At 36.8% G+C, this 18,783-nt stretch overlaps 1 protein-coding gene across 1 annotated transcript; it reads left to right on the top strand.

Moving 5' to 3' along the window:
- The first annotated feature begins 4,836 nt into the window (after positions 1-4,836).
- LOC113060065 (elongation of very long chain fatty acids protein 4-like) lies at positions 4,837-15,219 on the top strand. Its single transcript, XM_026228880.1, has 7 exons — positions 4,837-5,067; positions 5,665-5,755; positions 7,295-7,482; positions 10,813-10,893; positions 12,264-12,435; positions 12,655-12,782; positions 13,490-15,219. Exons 2-7 carry the CDS (start codon positions 5,689-5,691, stop codon positions 13,790-13,792), a joined length of 939 nt encoding a protein of 312 aa, XP_026084665.1. The 5' UTR covers positions 4,837-5,067; positions 5,665-5,688; the 3' UTR covers positions 13,793-15,219.
- Positions 15,220-18,783: the final 3,564 nt, after the last annotated feature.

The raw sequence follows: 18,783 nt of genomic DNA, 5'->3' as shown, positions 1-18,783 counted from the left end.
TAAATGTACTTTTTAAACATTTATTGTTTACCATAAAAACTGGTTTAAAAAAATAAAAATTGCTCATGATAAAAAGCATATTTTTTTTGTAGTCTTAAAAAGAAAAACATTTCTGCAACAAAAAAATAAAAAATCAGTTTAGCTCAATGCAAATGACAATTTACGTTGTCAATAATTGCAAGCTGTTTAAAGCATCACCCAGATTTTCTCTAAAAAGCAGCAGTCAATACATGATCATATTTCTGTGCAAGCCTATGCACATCACTGCAAATAAAACATTGTTCAAGGAGGTGGATCTTCACAGATGTCTTTTTTATTTATACTGATTACTTTACATGCAATAAGTTTCCTCAAAAAAACCATGCTAAAATCACAACTGATTATTAGCCATATTTCATGTAAATATCAGCTGTTGGTAGCATGACTTACTAAATCTAGTGTTAAAAGTTCAAAACAGTGCACTGTTCATTTACTTATGTCATTCAATTAGCAAGAATGAATCAATGTCTCCTGTTACACTGTGATGTTTTAAGATGTTAAAGAAGGTGAGTGTGTGTTATTGAGTCACACAGAAAAAGGTAAACACTAGATGTATTTACAAAAGGACAAATACTACAGTGCCACTTCCTTTGATCTGCTCTTTGTGTTGATGCTGTTACTTTTAATATAACATAGTGATCTACAAAGAGCCAACACTTTATATAAGGCTCTGGTCTCATCTAAAATAGAATTTGGAGGACATTTGCTTCACTTACATAAAAAAATGCTTAAATGTGTAAATATATATATATATATATATATATTATTAAATCAAGTAAACTGATTTACTAATTTTGGCAAATCTGCTTTTCTAGCCAGACAGATGTTCAGTGAATCTCATTACACAACAATCTCACATTCAGCAGTTCAGCAATAAATGCTGGAATATTCCCATCAGTTTACAAGTGGAGATGAATATCAAATCATCAGGAAAGCTGAGTTCATTAAAGAGGACAGAGAGAAGATGAGAGGTCGAGAACCCTGCAGAAACAAACCCACTGAAGAACAAACAGGTTGGTGTTTATTCTTCATTCATTATAAATACACTCAAAAAAAATGTACTTTCACCTTTGCTAATTTTACTTAATCCGTTCATGTTACGATTACTTAAAAATCGTAAAAATTATTTGTTCAGCCAACATAACATTTTTGCGTAAAGGTAACATATTAGTGAAACCAACACAGACTTGCATCTCATTGGCTGAGGATTTCTGCAGTGTATTATGGGTAATTGTTATTCTGTCACCCTCTTGGAGAAGTGTAGCACCATTAGATAGGTAGATGAGTAATACAATTTATAGTTAGCAATTAAATTGTTCTAATAAGTTTTAGAACAAAAGAAGCAAAGAAACAAATGGTTTGAAATGTTGCTTTGTAATTTAAATATGTTTGTGATATGTTAGATAATCTGTAATTATAGAAAGGTTTGAATGAAAAGTAATATTGATCAGCTGCTCGTGATCCTAATGTAAGCAGGTGGCATTCCTAAAATGGCATTATTCAAATTTTATGTCATCATTATTTGACATTTTCAGGTACAATGAACTCATTTGTTGTTTGGTGACTCTATTAAGGTTTGTTAAGTTTACTTAAACGTATTTTGTAAAATGAACTTAATTATTAAAAACATTGTCCAAAACATTGCAGATTAGTTGGGCTGACACTATTAAATTAAGCTTTGCCCAACCATAGTAAATAAGTTGAATCAACCTTAATAAATTAAGTTGACCCAACGTAAGTTCATTAAATTGGAGTAACAGAGTTGCATAATGCTGAAATAAAGCAAATTAATCATGTGGAAATCCTTTCCATGATTTTTTTATGTTCGTTCAAAGAGTTATTTTTTTTGAGTGTAATGCTGACTTTTAGGTTTTAAGCAGTTTTTGTTAGTTGTAATAGGAAATATCTCTAAAGCTCTGTTTTTTTTTTCTTAATGAAAATGTATATTATATATTTGTGTAGTTGATCAGACATATTACAAACAAGGGATTTGCGATTATAATGTTTTACAAATAATTATCTGAAGATCATTGTACCTCATTCATGGAAAGTTTTCGGGACATATACTTTATAAAAATGCATCAAAATGACCATACTTTTGTTATGCAACTGTCTGCTTTCCACTGTTACATCAGGGTTACTCAGAGTTACTAAAAATTAACCATTTTTATTTATATTTCGATTGTTGATTGAAGAAAACCAAGAGAATTAAAATTTAAATTGAAGCTGAAGAGAAAAATCATTTAAAAACTGGAGAAAAACATTTTACCAGCTCCCAAAGAAAACTGAAAGATTTAAAGCAAAGACGAGCCGATAAATCTTTCACCTGCACTCAGTGTGAAAAGAGTTTGACAATCAAATGTGGACTTGAGTCCATATTGAGTCCATAATGGAGAGAAACCAGTACCCATGTGATTAATGTGGGAAGAGTTTCATGCTATCAGCACACTGTAAAGAACACATGGACATTGTGTGGAAAGAGTTTTTCCATGAAAGTGTCACAGCTGGTCAAGGAGTCAAACAGGCCGATTCATACAAGCAGGTAAGTTTATTAAGGCAACTGAGGAGACGCTTCCAACGTAGAAGAATCAAAACTGAGGTGAGCAGAGTAAACAGTCTTATCTGAACTGAAACCTCTAGTCCTTCAACAGAGAGCAGAGCATTCCAGGATCGACGGGCTGACAGGTAGGCAAGGGATCCGCTGAGAAGCCTGTCACCTTGAAACCAGCCAATGAGTGACTGTGGTGAGTGTGTATTTGAATGGTGTGGATTAATCAGGTGATTGTGAGCGGGTGTAGGAGGCTGTTTTGGCTGGTGAGGCAGATGATTCTGTGACATTACTGGGGGCCCCTGCTGTGCCCCTGAATGCGTGTTGGGAGAGGGTTTCGGCGATTTCCAGGGCGGTAGGTAATCTTCGTAGTGAGATTCATTTGCAGGATTTGGAGAATCGGTCAACAACTATTAGGATGATGGTGAATCTGTTTGAAGGAGGGAGGTCGCTTACCCTCAGGCAGACGATGTAGCGTGGTGGAGATGGCACAGACCGAACATCCTTTGACGTAGCAGGTGACATCTTGGACCATGTTGGGCCACCAGTAGTGGTTCTGGAGGAACAAGAGAATTCGGTCGCTGACTGGGTGCCCGGATCCCGGAGAGGTGTGGACTGAATCCATGAGGGCCTGACGCATGGTGGACGGGACGTAACCTTTGCCTTCTGGTGGAGCAAGTTCCGTGAGAGTGGCACCATGGATTTGGTCATCGAGTGCCCACTGGATGGGAAACATGAAGACTGAAGGTGGTAGGATGGAGTCTGGTATCTTCAGGGTTGGATCAGGCTGGTGTAGGTGGAGAGAGCTTCCACTTTGATGTTCTTACTCCCCAGAAGTGACCACAAAGTGGAAGTGGGTAAAGAACAGAGCCCAGCCGGCCTGCCTAGGATTCTGGGAGGTACTGCAAGTTTTTTTGGTCTGTTATCACCTCAAATGGATGCATCTGACATTTAGTCCGTGCGTGTGATGTCTGAGGCTGAGACTACTTGGTCCCCAAACTGGGATTGATCCCAGAATCAATCCAGGGACATGTTTGCGTTCACACAAAGGCAATCCGGCAATGTTCCAGCAAATTTTCCAGGACCAACGTGCAATGTGAAAGGGGCTAATGATACATTTTCGTTGCGGGACTAGTCTAATTTTATTTCTGGTTTTGAGTTTGTCTTCCATGGATTATGAAAACAAGATGTTTGGTGTAAAGCGATATATTGGAGAAAATTTGATATGTCATATATATGACCAACGCATTAGTTCTTAAAGAGACAGCAGGCTAATAAAACTGTAGACATCCATATCATTAATGATAATCAAGCAAACTTCAATCTTTGCTCTTGACTAAGCATCAATAAATCAGTTTATGCAGTGTACACTATGCAGTGCTATTGAAATTTTATTAATTTATTCAATTTCTTTTGTAGGCTATTATTTACCTGAATACTGTTAGACCTTGGTGTTTAATTTTGTATCCAAATTGTATATGAACTTTTTATATATAAATCTTAAACACTAAAAATGCTTTTAGATGTGTGCATTTATAAAAATATGTTTTATATTAATTTGTTTTTTATAATAGTAATTTGTTAAAACATTCCATTTATTTGCTTTATTTACTTTTTTTTTTTTTTTACATTTCAGAATATAAAAAAGTGTACTGTTAAAGAACAGGATTGATGTGCATATCATAAGAATATTAATAGCGTTAGAATCTAAACTGTAAGTCAGTAGAAGAGAGAGATCTATCGCTTTTTCAGTAATTATTGATCACATTGATTTGAATAATTATGGATTAAATGGTACCTGTTCATTACTACATATTTATATTTTATCAACAGATTTTATTGTTGCTTATTTTATTTGCATTAGGAAAATGTTTGACTTTTTGGCTTTATGTTTTAAATTTCTCAATACAGCTTTTGAATTTAATTGAATTGAAAACCTTGTCATTGTACTTTTCTGTTCTCTCTATTATCAAGGTTCATAAGCATCTAAGAATAAATAACTACTATAAACATTAAAAAATAATATTTAAAATGTCATAACATATTTTAAGATAAATAACTGCTAAATAATTACGCTTTTGTCTGTTTTATGTGGGTATGCTTGACGAATATACATTTCTAGGACATTCTAATTTATTGAGATACACCTGTATATATCCAACTCATCTAGCAGACGCTTTTATTCAAAGTGACTTACAAATCCCAAACATTAAGGGCTGAGTAGTGAATTGCACCTGTTTCTGCGCATGCGCAGTCGAGCAGCCCTCATTGCTCGCGACCCGAGCGCCGCAGTGATGCCAGTAACCCTCTAGGATGCTCGACACACGGATGGCCTGATCACCGTCTGTTTCAGCCACATGTCTTTAAGCGGATCCGGTTAAATCTGGTGTTTGTAAAAAGGTGTTTTCAACGCCACGGGATAACGGGATCGCGCGACCTTGCGCTGAATGTCATTAGAAAGGGGCTTTAATCTCGCTACGGTAAGAACGGAAATCATCATTACCGCACGGATTTACGACACTAAATGTCAGTTCAAGGCTAAATCTATGATATTGGCCGGATGAGATGTGTTTCGGGGTGTAAGAGGAGGAAGAATATAGCTAACCGCAGGAGTATTCGGCGTCTTTTGCCGCATCGGCGCGTTTGCGCGATTGATCCCTGATCGTCGCATCGCATCTCTTATACCCTGCCGTCGATCAGTTGAACTAATAAAACCAGTCTTGGCTCTTCTAATGGTGGGTTTGGGAGAGGCTGTGATGGGGGTCTACCAAATAGAGATGGCGTTTGATATTCAACGACATATTTGCCCGAATCTATCATACAGTTACGCTTAAGAGATGCAAGTGCGTCTCTTCATCAGTAATACAGGGATTGCCTTTATAATTCAGATGCTGTTGAGCAGATATGTGCTGACACGTGCTCTTCTGGTCTTTGTGCTGAATTACACCCCACCTCCTCAACCTCCCCATCATAATGAAATCCTTCCCAGCCCCTCCTCATCATCATGGTATTAATAAAGCATCACCACATGGCTTTCCATTGTGTTTTTACCATTTATCTTTCTTCTGTGTTCTCAGACCATTAGGATTTGAGTCTCAGCGATGGATATTATAAAGCATATAATCAACGACACAGTCCAGTTCTACAAATGGAGTCTCACCATCGCAGGTAACTGGTCTTTACTCCTGTGACCTGAATGTGATTCATTAATAAACCTGAAGCAGAAGTCTCCAGCTCTGGCGTGTTATTAGGTTTCCCATGAGGAAGATACTGCCGGCTTCACTTTTGGTGAACAAGAGCAGATATTAAGATCTAAGGAAATGTAAATGATGGAACTGTGTAATGCCATCATCGATTAGACTTAACCATAAAGGTCCTCTATTGGCACCGATGGTTCCACGAAGAACCTTTCACATTCACAGAACCTTTCCATTCCACAAACAGTTGTTTATAGCGGAAAAGGGTTCTCTTAACACTTAGAAAAAATAATCTTTCTTGTAAGGACTGTCCACTGAAAGGTTCTTTAGGGAACCCAAATGGTTCTTCTATGGCATCAATGCAAAAAGAAAAAAGAAAAAAAATCTTGGTAACACTTTAGTTTATGGACCAGTTCTCATTATTAACTAGTTACTTATTAGCATGCATGTTATTAGCATATTGGCTGTTTATAAGTGCTTATAAAGCACATATTAATGCCTTATTCTGCGCGAGCATAGTTTAGATTCCTTAATCATTAAACCCCATAACCAAACTTAACAGATACCGTACTAATTGTTAATTATCAGCAAATAAGGAGTTTATTGGGGCAAAAGTCATAATTAATAGTTAATTATAGTGAGGAATTATAGTAAGGTCCCCAGACCCTAGGCACAATTTCCAAGCAATGACCACCAAAACTGTGTGTGTATATATATATATACACACACACACACACACACACACACATACACACTACTGAACACTTAGTTTTGGACATATTTGTCTTTATTTTTTCATTTTTTATTTATTTATTTGTTATTATTCTGCACAGCTATCAAGAAAACCATGTAGAATTTTGGAAATGTACTTGAGTTTATTAGCAGTGTTTTTCAATGCTAATCTTAAGGCCTGTTCACACTAAGGATGGTAACAATTACTATATATAATGACTATATTTAATTTTGGTCTTAGGATAAGAAGATCATTTTTAGATGGGTTGTCATAATAGAATTGATTTACATTTTGTCTGTGTATGTGTGTGATTGTGAAGTTATTTTGTGTGAATTGGTTGTATGTGTAGTGTGATGATACATGCCAACAAACCCGTCTGCATCAGACTTAATTTCTAAAATTAAGGACCACACTGGAAATAAGTTAATGCAATTTTATTATGTTATCCTTGACAAAGAAGTTGAAAAGCAGCTGTATTGTTACTTTAATTTCAAATAAACTCATAGTGATAACTATTTTAGCATCTACATCAACAGATGTGGCGTTCTGTTTATTATTAGCGTACAGTTTTGTTGTCTGCTGGTTTAAATGCACAAACTGTTTAAAGCACACTGATTGGCTGGCAGTGTTTTTAACGTTCATCTGGTGGGAAAAACACATTCTGATAGTCGTTCCTCTGTGTCATTATCAGTATAGCTCTGATGTGTACTCATATAGGACGATCATTTAGACTTTATAGTTGAGGTTATCATTATAGTTCCTGATGTGTGTTTGTAGACAAGCGTGTGGAGAGATGGCCGTTGATGGACTCTCCGCTGCCCACGCTGGCCATCAGCTCCTCGTACCTGCTCTTCCTCTGGCTGGGGCCCCGGTTCATGCAGGGCCGAGAGCCCCTCCAGCTGAGGAAGACCCTCATCCTCTACAACTTCAGCATGGTTGTCCTCAACTTCTTCATATTCAAGGAGGTGAGCTCACACAAACTGCAACGAGTTTACTGCTTTACTCAAATGTCACTGGTTTGCTACGTTTTAACCGTTCATAAATATTAAAGTTATTTCTTTGATCATTTTTTGACAAAGATTATTTTTAGAAGTTTATAAGAAACGAGATATTGATCAACACCAGGACACTGCCATACATTAAAAGAGCTATACATGTCCCACTGCTGCTTCCATCACTCTGGGTATTTATGATCCAGCCAAGTCAGACTGGAGAAATGAATGAAATCAGACCAGCTAGTAATGTTTAGTAATGTTTTCTGGTTTAATCTTATTTTGATATATTTGTAATGCACATTCATAGTTTTGGTTTCTTGCTCATTCTTTTAATAACTCCCATTTCTATTTTCATTAAAGGAATAATTCAGCCAAAAGTTAAAAGTTGCTGAAAATGTGCATGATTTAGATGAATTAGTTTCTTCATGGAAACAGATTTGGAGAAATGAAGCATTGCATCAGTGTCTCATCAATGGATGCTCTGCAGTGAATGGGTGCCGTCAGAATGAGAGTCCAAACAGCTGATAAAAACATCACAATAATCCACAGCACTCCAGTCCATCAGTGAACATCTGGAGAAGACAAAAGCTGAAACATCCAGCATTAAGACGTTTTTAACTTCAAATCATTGCTTTCAGATAAAATAATCCATAATGCATAATATTGCTCTTTCCGGTGGAAAAGTCTGGTTTGAATCAGGAGAGAAATCTGCACAGATCAAGCAACGTCTACAAGCAAAAACAGTTCAATACGAATCTGTGACTTGATTTTAATGTGAGAAACAACAGGAGATTTTCACTGGAGGAAGCGTTATTATGGATTATGAACAACAGTTTGAAGTTAAAAACATTTTAATGATGGATTTGTTTCTCACAAACATGCAGCTTTTAGCTTCACAACACATTGACTGATGGACTGGAGTGCTGTGGATTAATTGGGGATTATTGTGATGTTTTTATCAGTTGTTTGGACTCTCATTCTGATGGCACCCATTCACTGCAGAGCATCCATTCAACATCCTTCAACATACAGGTGCATCTCAATAAATTAGAATGTCGTGAAAAAGTTCATTTATTTCAGTAAGTCAACTCAAATTGTGAAACTTGTGTATTAAATAAATCTAGTGCACAGACTGAAGTAGTTTAAGTCTTTTAATCATGTTGGTTTTGGCTCACATTTAGCAAAAACCCACCAATTTACTATCTTAACAAATTAGAGTACTTCATAAGACAAATTTTAAAAAATTTACAAAAGGCATTTAGTGAATTGTTGACCTTCTGGAAAGTATGTTTATTCACTGTACATGTACTCAATACTTGGTACGGGCTCCTTTTGCTTCAAACACTGCCTCAATTCAGCGTGTCATGGAGGTGATCAGTTTGTGGCTCTGCTGAGGTGGTGTGGAAGCCCAGCTTTCTTTGACAGTGGCCTTCAGATCATCTGCATTGTTTGGTCTCTTGTTTCTCATCTTCCTCTTAACATTAGCCCATAGATTCTCTCTGGGGTTCAGGTCTGAGGAGTTTGTTGGTCAGTCAATCACACCAACACCATGGTCATTTAACCAACTGTTGGTGCTTCTGGCAGTGTGGGCAGGTGCCAAATCCTGCTGGAAAATGAAATCAGGATCTTCAGAAAGATGGTCAAGAGAAGGAAGCATGAAGTGCTTCATAATTTCTTGGTAAATGGGTGCAGTGACTTTGGTTTTCAAAAAACACAATGGACTATTACATGCCTCCCCAGTCTAGACATGGGAAGGAGTAATAAAGAAAGTGGTGGAAAAATGGAGGGAGTTTTTCCCTTCTTCTGACTCACACAACACCACAAGTAATGTGGAAACAGAATAGAATTTATTAAACACAAGGAAGCAAACAAAATACAAGAGATTACCCTAACTCCCTAACTGATCTTAAACAGGAGTATAATCAAAATAAATGGCAACCACCTCCCTATCCTTATGAAACAAAAAAATATATTGCCGTATATCGGAAAATATCATGTAATATATTACTTAGGCATATATTCTTATATATATTTATTTTTTCCAATATATTGCAATATATTGAAAGCGGCAATCATTTGTATATTTTGCAATATATTATATAATATATGGATCATCAATATATTGTTAAATGTATTCAAATATATAAAATATTAGAAAATAAAAATATAAAATATATAATACAATATATCACAATATATTTTAAGAAATATATTGGTAAATATAGTTTCCTTTCGTAAGGGTACAGCTTCCCATGAAAACAAAAATAAACCTTGGTTCTAACAACAACAAAAAATAACTCATGTTTGGGCTGAATAAATCCTACCACAAGAGGACTACTAGAAATTCTAGGGCCTGGGACGTAACAGGACCAACACCAGCAGATGACATTGCATCCCAAATCATGACAAACTGTGGAAACTTAACACTGGACTTGGGCTATGAGCTTCTCCACACATCCTCCAGACTCTAGGACCTTGGTTTCCAAATGAAATACAAAACTTGCTCTCATGTGAATTAAAGGACCACTGGGCAACAGTCCAGTTCTTCTTCTCCTTAGCCCAGGTAAGACGCCTCTGACGTTGTCTGTGGTTCAGTAAATCTCTTGACACGTCTGTGTGTGGAGGCTCTTGATGCCTTGACCCCAGCATCAGTCCATTCCTTGTGAAGTTCACTCAAATTCTTGAATTGATTTTACTTGACAATCCTCATAAGGCTGCGGTTCTCTCGGTTGGTTGTGCATCTTTTTCTTCCACACTTTTTCCTTCCAGTCAACTTTCTGTTAACATGCTTGGATACAGCACTCTGTGAACAGCGTTCTGTGAATGTTTGTGGCTTACCCTCCTTGTGAAGGGTGTCAATGATTGTCTTCTGATCATCTGTCAGATCAGCAATCTTCCCTATGATTGTGTAGCCTAGTGAACCAAACTGAGAAAACATCTTGAAGGCTCAAGAAACCTTTGCAAGTGTTTTGAGTTCATTAGCTGATTGGCATGTCACCATATTCTAATTTGTTGAGATCATGAAACGGTGGGTTTTTGTTAAATGTGAGCCAAAATCATCACAATTAAAAGAACTTAACTTCAGTCTGTGTGCACTGAATTTATTTAACACACGAGTTGCACAATTTGAGTTAATAAATTAATGAACTTTTCCACAACATTCTAATTTATTGAGATGCACCTGTACACATTTTTTTTTTTGCCAGTTTTTGTTTCTTAAGCATTAAGAGAAGAAAGTAACGATGAGGAATTGTCCTTTACAGCAGTCAAATGAAAGAGTCCAAACGTCTTGTATTTCAGCTCTTCCTTGCTGCGCGAGCGGCCAACTACAGCTACATCTGCCAGCCTGTGGACTACTCAGACGATCCCAATGAAGTGAGGGTGAGTGTGCTGAGTCTCTGTCCCAGACTGTGCTCTGAAACCTGACACGCACTTCTGCTCTCCAGTTACTGGCCCAAAGCATGTCACTGGAGAGGGAAAGCCAGGGAGTTGGGTTCCACTCACACACACCATCTGACTTTCACACTCAAATACTAGCAGATTCATTTCAGCACCATTTACAGTTCCTGAGTTCAGATGCAGAATTGTAATTCGGCTTTGAAACAGTACTTTTTAAGAATGCATATTCAGCATGAATTACCCATCATGATATTATCACACAACATATTAAGTATTTCCAGAAACATGAGATGATTATATTAATTAATCTGTTATGCTGTATTGCAGGGGGAATGACTGATGTCTGTTGATACTTTCAGCAGTAAAAAACTTAGTTTAGATCAATATGTGTAATCAACTAAGAAAATATATATCACTGGAAAAATAGGCATAATTAGCTTAAAATCATTATGGAACAATTTTTTGTTTAGTTTGATTCCACAATTGTATAATTTCTTTGAGTTCTTGCTGTCATTTCAATTCAAGGCCGCTTAAATTCACAATCATGAACTGAGAGATCTGATTTTGTCCAACTATGATTTTCAATGCGCAAGTATTAAATCACAGCTGTGTGAGGACATAAATGATTGCAAAGAGCTGAATATTTAGCCATATGCACTGAAAGAAGTGAAATGACTATCATTTGTTTAAAGTGCATTTATTGATTTGCTCTAATCAAAAATCATGTTTTTCAGTTTAAACCTGTTTTGTTCAGTTTGTCTGATAGCAAATAACACTCCCCATAGAAACATAAAACACTGGCTTTTATTAATACATTTATTTTATTTTATTTTTGTTAGTAGCTATATAACAGAAAATATTATGCATATTTTATAAAGACATCACAATAAACTTATAAGGTGTTTCATAGTTGTCTTTATGTATAGTAAGTAAACTAAATCAAAAAAAATTGTCATAAAATGTTTTTAGTTTTATCTTAAGTGAAAATTCTGCTTCCATATTATTGTTAATTTAGCTTTTGTTTTTGGGAAATTAAATTGTAAAAGGCCAAAAATATTTTATATTGACCTACATTAAGTAACTTTATGGCTTTTGTCTAAATAAATGAATAAATTAAATAAATGAATTAAATGAATGAATGGTACACCAATTTGCCTTTTTTTATATGAAAGATTTGAACAAAAGAATAAATATAATAATTATAAAAATAAAAAAACTAATACATTTGGTGGTAACATTTTTTTTTAAGTTGGTCTAAAGTATAATTTCTTCTAGTGTGCTTCATAAGGAATGTAATAATAAATGAGTAAGCGGTGCAGCTCTGAAGTCTTCCTCTCGTCTGGTGATGGCAGGTGGCAGCAGCTCTGTGGTGGTACTTCATTTCTAAAGGTGTGGAGTACCTCGACACTGTGTTCTTCATCTTACGCAAGAAGTTCAACCAAATCAGCTTCCTGCACGTCTATCACCACTGCACCATGTTCACTCTGTGGTGGATCGGCATCAAATGGGTCGCCGGTGGACAGTGTGAGTATCATACACCGTACATCTACACACCCTCAAATCATTACAGAAACATACTGTGCATTTTATGCAACGGAGAAATACTGAAGTATCTGTCCACACAACAACAATTCTGCCACAGATCTGTCAAGCTCGAAATAGAACAACAAACAGTGGTCCATACTGTATGACAACAGATGGTAGTGTAACTTGTGAGTGAATGTGTATGTCTCTCTTCCGCAGCGTTCTTCGGGGCTCATATGAATGCAGCCATCCATGTCCTGATGTACTTGTATTATGGGCTGGCCGCTTTCGGTCCAAAAATACAGAAGTATCTGTGGTGGAAAAAGTATCTGACCATCATTCAAATGGTAAATTGTGATGTTTTGCAAGCAATTGTGAAAACAAAATATGGAAAATTTGAGAACGATGTGGAATTTAATGGTGATTCTGCAGTTAGGGGAACTTTAGAAAAAAGAAACCTCAATGACAGATAGATAGTAGTAGTATTTTATATCAAAGTGTCTCTTTAATTAATTATCCACATTTTTATACATTTCACATGTCCAGCATTTCACAATTTTTTTTTGCTTTTCTTATAACCAGATAACATTTCCTTATGTAATATATTTATTAAAATGGTTCTTCTTTGCACACCATACATTGCATATTTTCCATTTGTTTGGTATTTATAGTATGCATAGAATTTATAATAATAATAATAAAAAAACTAAGATCAATTGTTGTCAATACTGCTGCCATTACCATCATATTATAAAGCATTGTATACTACAATTCAGTTTTCCCAAAACATTTAAGCAAAGTGATAGAAATAAATTACAGTTTAACAGATATTCACACAGAAAACAGCTATTTTAAAGTGCAATAATATTTCACAAAATTGCTGTTAGTTTTTATCAGATAAATGCAGTCTTGGTGAGCATTAAAATGCATACCGGCGCCAAACTTTTGAACGGTAGTGTATGTGAAAGAAGCTGAATTTTTACTATCCCACACAGGTGACTAATGACTAATCCAGTGATCAGTCTCATCAGTTGTGTGGTATTGTCCTCCTCAGATCCAGTTTCACGTCACCATCGGCCACACGGCTCTGTCTCTGTACTCCGACTGTCCGTTCCCTAAGTGGATGCACTGGTGTCTGATCGGATACGCCCTCACCTTCATCATCCTCTTCGGGAATTTCTATTACCAGACGTACCGTCGTCAGCCCCGGCGCGAGACCACGGCCAAACCCGGCAAAGCCCTTCATAACGGAGCCTCCAACGGAGCCCTGAGCTCCAGCAACGGAAAGACGGACGAGAAACCGGCCGCATCCGAGAGCGGCAGGAGGAGGAGGAAGGGCAGAGCCAAGCGTGATTAAAACATCCGACAGGTTAAAGGTCATCACACGCCTGCAGTCAGTCACTAATTGTTATGAACAAACAAGGGAAAAAATGAGCCTAGACGTAGAGAGACTGAACAATATCCTTCCTCACCGTCCTCCTTAAAGGGACAGTTCACCCAAAAATCATTTACTCACCCTCACGTTTTCTAAGCTGATATGAGTTTCTTTCTTATGTTAAACACAAAAGAAGATATTTTGAAAAATGTTAGTAACCAAACAATTGACGGAAGCCACTGACTTGCTGCAATACTATGCAAGTCAATGGCTACCGGCAACTGGTTGAGGTGAGTAAATGATGACAGAATGTTTTTTATTATTTTTTTGGTGATCTATCCCATTTAGTTTGGCACATTGTTTTATGTATCTGCCTTTTTTACATTGCTGTCCTAATGCCAGAGAAGACCCATGTCTCATCAGTGTACACTAATAATAAGAAAGACTTTAAGATGTCAAACTTATGATTTCCATCATTTATAAAATCGAGGTCCACACGTCCACTAGTGGGGTTTCTTCTGTAGTTGAATGTCTCCAGCATGATTGAGATCCAAAAAGCATCTTAGGCTTCAATGGATAAAGAAAAACCCATCTGAGTCACATGATCAGTGGCAGGCATTTACTTACAGTACATTTGATTAGCCACGTTGAGCTCAGTCTGAAATGTTTCATCTTCATTTTACAGACTTTTGGACCTCTCTGTATATCGGTTATCTGTAAAGCATATGTAAGTGTCTGTTTATTTAAAGCGTTCATGTTTCATGTCAGTTGTTTAGCTGCTGGTAGGATATATTACCATCGGTCCTGTCCTTTAAACAGATATCGTGCAGCTTCAGCTTCTCTCAGAAATAAGCATGCAGCTTACCGAGGCCAGTGACTGAGAACATACATCTATACTGTTTTGTTTCTTTTTTAAACGTGTCCAGAATCAGTCAAAGCTCCAACATGAATGACAGGAAAGATAAATATCAGTTCAGTGCTTCTGCAGCCTGGCTTTGAAATGGATCAAACATCAGACCAAAGAAACTGATATGGCTAGGACGGATGCATCATGCATCAGCATCTGAAGTGTCTCATGGGATAAAATAGCTTTTAGTTTTATTGGGATAATGACAACATCACATCATCTGAACGAAACAGGTTTGGGAAATGTTTGTAGCTGCATTATTACTGCATTGGCATAAATAAAGTCTTAAGCTCCACCTCATTGTTTTTCATTACGAGTAGTTCCTGAAGTACATCATGTGTTTTGTCTTGAATTTTTGTAATGTTGTATATTCGGTGCAATTTTGTACATTGTGCTTTAAAAAAACCCTGCAATGATCATCAACTGTTCGTTTTCTTTTCAAATGACAGATAAACATTGCTGTATGTAAAAAATAAATTAAAAGCCAATGCGTAGTCACTGTTATCAGACACTTCATTTCCCAGAAAGCCTCTCATTCTCCCGGTGAATCATGAGCCAGGAAATGTATGGTCAGCATGACATTTCAAGCAGCATCTTGCCTGGTAGTATGTGTCCCTGGAGCACAAAACCAGTCTGAAGTCTCTGGGGTGTAGCAATAGCCAAAAATACATAGTATGGGTCAAAAATGATCGATTTTAATTTTATGGCAAAAATCATCATGATATTATGTAAAGATCATGTTCCATGAAAATATTTTGTAAATTTCCTACCGTAAATATATAAAAACTTAATTTTTGATTGGTAATATGCATTGCTAAGAATTCATTTGGACAACTTCAAAGATGATTTTCTCACTATTTTTATTTGTTTGCTCCCTCAGATTCCGGATTTACAAATAGTTGTATACAAAATATTGTCCTCCTAACAAACCAGACATCAATGGAGAGATTGAACCTTAAGGCTGGTTCAATCAGGACCACTTCCGTCAAGTATAGTTAATGACAATTATAATTGCATACAGTTAGTGTTGGCGGTATGGTTATGTTCTGGGCAACACTCCACACGCCTGTCCATGCAGCCATGCTTGGACAGAGCAGGGAAAGCAGCAAGACAAACCCCCCTGGGGTAATATTAATATATAATTACAAGTCTCAATTACATGAGTTGTAAACAAAATGTCATGGAGACTGCTTCCAATGAAGACACTGTAAAGAAAGAACAAGTTAGATCAGATTACAGGTTCAGTTGGTGGAGTTGGGGCTGGAGGAGGGAGTTTATTGCAAGCAGCAATGCGATGGAGGGACACTGAATAATGGGAATTTAAATAGACCGCAGGAGATAGGTGTCAAGACTGGATTGGTACACGTCAGGAACAGCAGACTGTCAGCTGATGCAAGCGTGACTCACGTGACCTGACTGAACTAAGAAAAAACCAATATAAAGAAAATTTATCTGAAAATAAATCTGCTCCCGCTCCCGCTCCGAACCCTCACTCATTCATCCTCAGAGGACCAATCAGACCTCTCTCCTCTCCTCCTCCTCAGCAAAGACAAATGTTTCCATGGTAACGTTACACACCTGCTCTCTGACTGATGGGATTCACCATCTGTTCTTCCTAACGAGTGTCTGCTACTTTAATGTGACGTGTTTTATTCAGCTGCTATCAGAAGAAGGGTAATGACACGTGACAATTCTAGTATTAATGACTTCTCTTTTGATGAAGTGTACAAAACACACACAATGAATATTTGAACACACACACACACACACACACACACACACACACACACATATATATATATATATATATATATATATAAAATTTAAAGAATTGCAGATTCTCTGTCTGATATGATATCTTAAATTACAGAAATTTGCTTTAAAATCCCCCTTTCCATAAACACACCCATTTTATAAACAAACAAAACTGGTTTCCAGGAGGCAAGCCACACACAGTGTCTGACCGTCCAAACTCAATCAGAGATCATGTGACTGTGGAAGCAGACGGCCGTCTCTGTTCTCTACAGCTCTCGCTCTGATTCTCCACGGATGCCGCAGTAATATGATCCTCTTCCTGCCTGTCGGACAAATTATCTTCTTTTATTTTTTTATTATTATTGTTCCTCCCATCACGAAGGCGTTGCTCAGTTCAGCCACAAATAGCAGCAAACTCCTGCAGTATGCTGAAAACAAATAAAGTGTGGGGTCAGCGTGAAATTATTACTTTTATTTAACAAGGATTCATTAAATTGATCAAAAGTGACAGTAAAGAATATTAATGAAATGCATCACAGTTTCCAGAAAGATATTGTGCAGCACAACTGTGTTCAACATTGATAATAATCAGAAATGTTTCTTGAGCAGTAAATCATCATATTATTCTGATTTCTGAAGATCATGTGACACTGAAGACTGGAGGAATGATGCTGAAAATACAGCGGAGCATCACAGAAATAAATTACACTTTAACACAGATTCACACAGAAAACAGCTGTTTTACATTATAATAATATTTGTGTTTTTAATAGTACCTTAACATTACTGTTTTTACTTTATTTTTGGTCAAATAAATGCAGCCTTACTGACCTCAGATTTTGAGCGTACACACAACTCAGTGTGTTGCTGTCAGTTGGTGTGAATTGCTCATGCATTGTTTGAGAAACCATTCATGTCTGCAGTAGAAACAATGCAGGAGGAGTTTCTTAAAGGCATAGTTCAACCCAAAATGAAAATTCATTTATTTACTCACTTACCTCAGTTTGTTCCAAACTGTATGGATTTATATCCTGCAATAGAAGATATTTTGTAACCATAGTTTCTGGTCCCCATTCACTTCAATAATATATATATATATATTTCTCCATACTATGGTTACAGTTACCGTCATTCTTAAAAAATATCTTATTTTGTGTTCAACAGAAGAAAGAAACTCATGAAGGTTTGGAACAACATGTGGGGGAGTAATTGATGACAGAGTTTGAATATTTGGGTGAACTGTCCCTTTAAGGCTGTTTTTTTTTTCTTTTTTTCTAGTCCATATAGTTGGTTTATGCCCGAATTAAAAACACCATTCTCTTATTTAGCCTTATGGTTGCACACTTCATTATTATAAACTCTCCCGCTGTGAAACACCAGTCCATTGCACTGAATAGACTCATTGCTGGTGCCTTCTGCTAATGGCAGCAATCAGAAACCTTGCCTTAAGACACCAGCTGGACAGAGAGGGTCACGTCTGTCCACCCCCGCCCTCTACACACACACACACACAGAGAGAGAGAGAGAGAGAGAGAGAGAGAGAGACACACACTGTGTGATTATGTCAATCAAACTCTGCCACCATTAAGGCAAATCAGTCTTACATCATGCATAAAACAAATGTGCTCATGTTAATGATTTTGACAGTACATCATATTAATGCATGTAAACAATAAGTCAATGACTGAAAGCAGGTCTTATGATCTGTCCTGTGATAGACGGGTTTGACTCTGCTGTATCCAGATTCAGAGAAAACTGAAAATTCATATCAAATTCATACAAATAATGCTCTGTAGGGCGGTGTGACTGAGAGCAGAGCAGGAGTGAGTGTTAGTGATGGTGTGTGATGATGGAGACTCAGCTGTATTGATCTGTCAGTCTCACCTCAGCTCACCCACAGCGCTGACATCATCTGACAACCACTAAACCACACCCAAACACCAGAAGACGAAGAAGAAAGTTGAAACTGATTCACTGGAGTCACTGGATGTAAAAATCAAGAACTTATGCGTGTTCTGTAAAATTTCAAAAATAAAATTGTATGCTTTCTTTGTTTATCTTTCTTGACAATATTCCTTTTTATTTTACATTTACTATTTATAAATAATAACAAACTGTGTTGTATTTCCTGTTTTGAACAAATTGAGCTAAATACAAATATTTACAGACAGACAGACAGACAGACAGACAGACAGACAGACAGACAGACAGACAGACAGACAGACAGATAGATAGATAGATAGATAGATAGATAGATAGATAGATAGATAGATAGATAGATAGATAGACGCCTCTGATGCTCGAGACTCCG

Source organism: Carassius auratus, chromosome 41 (genome assembly GCF_003368295.1).
Source record: "Carassius auratus strain Wakin chromosome 41, ASM336829v1, whole genome shotgun sequence".
In the NCBI taxonomy this organism is placed as follows: domain Eukaryota; kingdom Metazoa; phylum Chordata; class Actinopteri; order Cypriniformes; family Cyprinidae; genus Carassius; species Carassius auratus.
The sequence above is the reverse complement of the archived record's forward strand: the minus strand, read 5'-3'. Positions and strand labels throughout refer to the sequence as shown.

Coding starts and splice junctions, on each gene's coding strand:
- LOC113060065 (XM_026228880.1), top strand. CDS start 5,689: ATGGATATTATAAAGCATATAATCAACGACACAGTCCAGTTCTACAAA. Junction 10,894..12,263: donor ACGATCCCAATGAAGTGAGG/GTGAGTGTGCTG, acceptor TGGTGATGGCAG/GTGGCAGCAGCTCTGTGGTG. Junction 12,436..12,654: donor ATGGGTCGCCGGTGGACAGT/GTGAGTATCATA, acceptor TCTCTTCCGCAG/CGTTCTTCGGGGCTCATATG.